Below are 3,018 nucleotides of genomic sequence, written 5' to 3' on the forward strand. Positions count from 1 at the left end.
CAGGGAGATGGACTGGCCGGGTAGAGTGAAATAGTGTGTGATGGTTACTGTTATTTCTTGCCCTCCAAACCCCTGCAGCCCTCAGCCCCACATGTTCCCCTAGCCCCCCAACTCCATTCCAGCCCCCCATTTCCCCCCACATTCCCTGACCCTCCAACCCTTCCACATTCCCACAGCCTCCCAACTCCCCCAAAACCCCACATTCCCCAGAGCCCCCACATTCCAGCCCCCTGAACCCCCACATTCCCTGAGCTCCCCAACTACACTCCAGCCCCCCCCACACCCACACATTCCCTGACTGTCCAAACCCTCCACATTCCCCAGAGCCCCCCAACCCCACTCCAACCCCCTGAACCCCCACATTCCCTGAGCCCCCCAACCCCATTCCAGCCCCCTGCACCCCACATTCCCTGAGCTCCCCAACTCCCTTCCAGCCCCTGCACCCCCACATTCCCCAGAGCCCCCCAACCTCACTCCAGCCCTTAGAATCATAGAATCATAGAATATCAGGGTTGGAAGGGACCTCAGGAGGTCATCTAGTCCAACCCCCTGCTCAAAGCAGGACCAATTCCCAACTAAATCATCCCAGCCAGGGCTTTGTCAAGCCAGGCCTTAAAAACCTCTAAGGAAGGAGATTCCACCACCTCCCTAGATAACGCATTCCGGTGCTTCACCACCCTTCTAGTGAAATAGTGTTTCCTAATATCCAACCTAGACCTCCCCCACTGCAACTTGAGACCATTGCTTCTTGTTCTGTCATCTGCCACCACTGAGAACAGCCGAGCTCCATCCTCTTTGGAACCCCCCCTCAGGTAGTTGAAAGCAGCTATCAAATCCCCCCTCATTCTTCTCTCTGGAGATTAAACAATCCCAGTTCCCTCAGCCTCTCCTCATAAGTCATGTGCTCCAGACCCCTAATCATTTTTGTTGCCCTCCCTAATCATTTTTGTTGCCCTGTACCCCCCACATTCCCCTGAGCCTGCCCACACACCCCTGCACCCCCTTGGTGGTGGGAGGCAGTAGATCATGGCCAGGAGGAGCAGCAGGGGAGGGGTTGGGATTTCAGAATCAGAGTTCAGTTCAGGGCTGACCGGGCTGGCTTTCAGGGGCAGCCGTTCCTGTGCTTGCCCGGGATTCAGTCCCCGTGGATGCCCCCCACGTCAGCCAGCCCCAGGCAGAGCCCAGCAGCCAATCCCTGCTGGGAGGGTAACACTCAGGGCAGCAGGCCGGGCACAGCCAGATTGTTGCTAAGGCAGTGCCCTGGGTTACCCGCCTGGCCACTCCAAATTTGATTGGCATTGAAACCTGGCGCACAGGGGCACAGCTCCGCTCAGATTTGGCCCGGCCACGCCAGCGGACGCGGGGCTCTGCCATTAGCACCCAGCTCCGGTCAGGGGCCGAGGCAGGGGCGTGGGTTTCCTGCAGCCCAGTCTGAACGCTGGCACCGCGCCTGGCCCTCCTAGCCCTGGGGGACGGCACCGCTTGCGCTGACACCCCTGCCCTGAGCCTGGCACTGACGTGCCTCTTGGTCCCTCTCGTTCCAGGTGCGGGGGGTAGCACCGGGATGAAGAGACGCACCGCCACCTGCTGGACGCTCCTCCTGCTGGCTGCCTTCTTCTGCGACAGCGTCACCTGCAAGGGTGGGCGGGGAGGAGCGCGGGGGGCGGCCCGTGGCCGGGGCATGGCCCGCAGCCGGGCCAAGGCTGCCCCTCGCTATGGCTCCTCGGGAGCGGGGCTGCGGGTGGCGGCAGCGGCGGCGGCGGGTGCGGCGGCAGGTGTGGCGGCGGGAGCGGCCCACAGGAGGATGAGGATCTCCGGAGAGCTTGGTCCAGATGACGGCTCTGAGTTCCAGGAAGGCAACAGGACGGGCAGCAGCGTGTACAGCTACCGCTCGTGGACCTCGGCTGCCCGGGCCCAGGACACAGTGCACCTTGCCATCTCCTTCTGCCTGGTGACTGGCTTCTTCCAGCTCCTTCCCCTGTAAGGGCCCACGGCGCCCGACCCACCCTCCATGTGTCGGAGCCTGCAGAGCGCCACCTGCTGGGCCCAGGCAGCACCAGCCCCATCCAGCTGCATCTGCTCCAGCCCCCCGCAGGCTAAGCGGCTCTCCTGCCTGCCGCGGGGCTGGAGCAGCCTGCACTGCCCAACGGGCTGGAGCCGGAGCAGCAGCCAGCGAGGCAGCTGGGGCAGTGCCCCGGGGCCTGATCCCTCTGGGGCTTTGCTCTTGGCTGTGGTGAGGGCAGGTGGTGCAGCCTGAGGCCCCCAGCAGGGGGACCTGGAGCAGCTGCTGTGGGTGGCGTGAGGTTGCCGGGCACTGCCATCACTGCAGCTTGTGACGTCCCCACTCATGCTGATTGACATGGACATTTCCCAAAGCACCGGCCCTGCCAGCCTGTGCCACGAGGGGCAGAGTCTGGGCCCACAGGGTGGGGTGGGGCCAGGGCCCACAGGATAAGGCAGAGCATGAGGGGCGGAGCCTGGGTCCACAGGCTGGGGTAGGGCCTTGCGTGCCAGCTCCCTGCCTTGGGGCCCCACTCTCCTGCCGAGCTGAGATAACATGGAAGGGAGGCCGGAGCGGCCCTGTGTGTCCTGCAGGGGCTGTGGTGAAGGCCGGCTGGGATGAAGCTGCATGGTGAGGGAAGCAGCTCCACTCTGATGTCAGTGCCAATGTGGAGCAGGATCTCCTGGGGGAGGGGGAGGAAGGGGTGTGGGGATCTGGGACTCTGGGCCAGCCTGTCCAAGCATGTGGGGGGTCGGAGCTGGGTGTGAAGCGGGAGTCAACCTCCTCCTGGCTTGAACCCCAGCCGCTGGCACTGACTCAGGCTGGTGAGGATGGTGCCGATTGATTCCACAGATGGAGGCAATGATTAGAGCCAGCTGCTCCCAAACCGGAGATGAGTCCCCTGGCTCCTTCACACCCAAGGGCCCTCCTTGCCCAGCCGCCACTTCCTCAGCACTCCCAGAACACCCCCGCCCCCTCCAGACTGCCGGACACTGGCTGAAGGGGTCTGAGCCCCA

The 3,018-nt window shown here is 63.6% G+C and overlaps 1 protein-coding gene across 1 annotated transcript; it reads left to right on the plus strand.

Moving 5' to 3' along the window:
• Positions 1-1,564: 1,564 nt before the first annotated feature.
• Positions 1,565-1,984, plus strand: LOC112121947 (shadow of prion protein). Its single transcript, XM_024220828.2, has one exon. It carries the CDS (start codon positions 1,565-1,567, stop codon positions 1,982-1,984), a length of 420 nt encoding a protein of 139 aa, XP_024076596.1.
• Positions 1,985-3,018: the final 1,034 nt, after the last annotated feature.

Source organism: Terrapene carolina, unplaced genomic scaffold (genome assembly GCF_002925995.2).
Source record: "Terrapene carolina triunguis isolate 2854851 unplaced genomic scaffold, T_m_triunguis-2.0 Scaffold147, whole genome shotgun sequence".
Lineage (NCBI taxonomy): Eukaryota > Metazoa > Chordata > Testudines > Emydidae > Terrapene > Terrapene triunguis.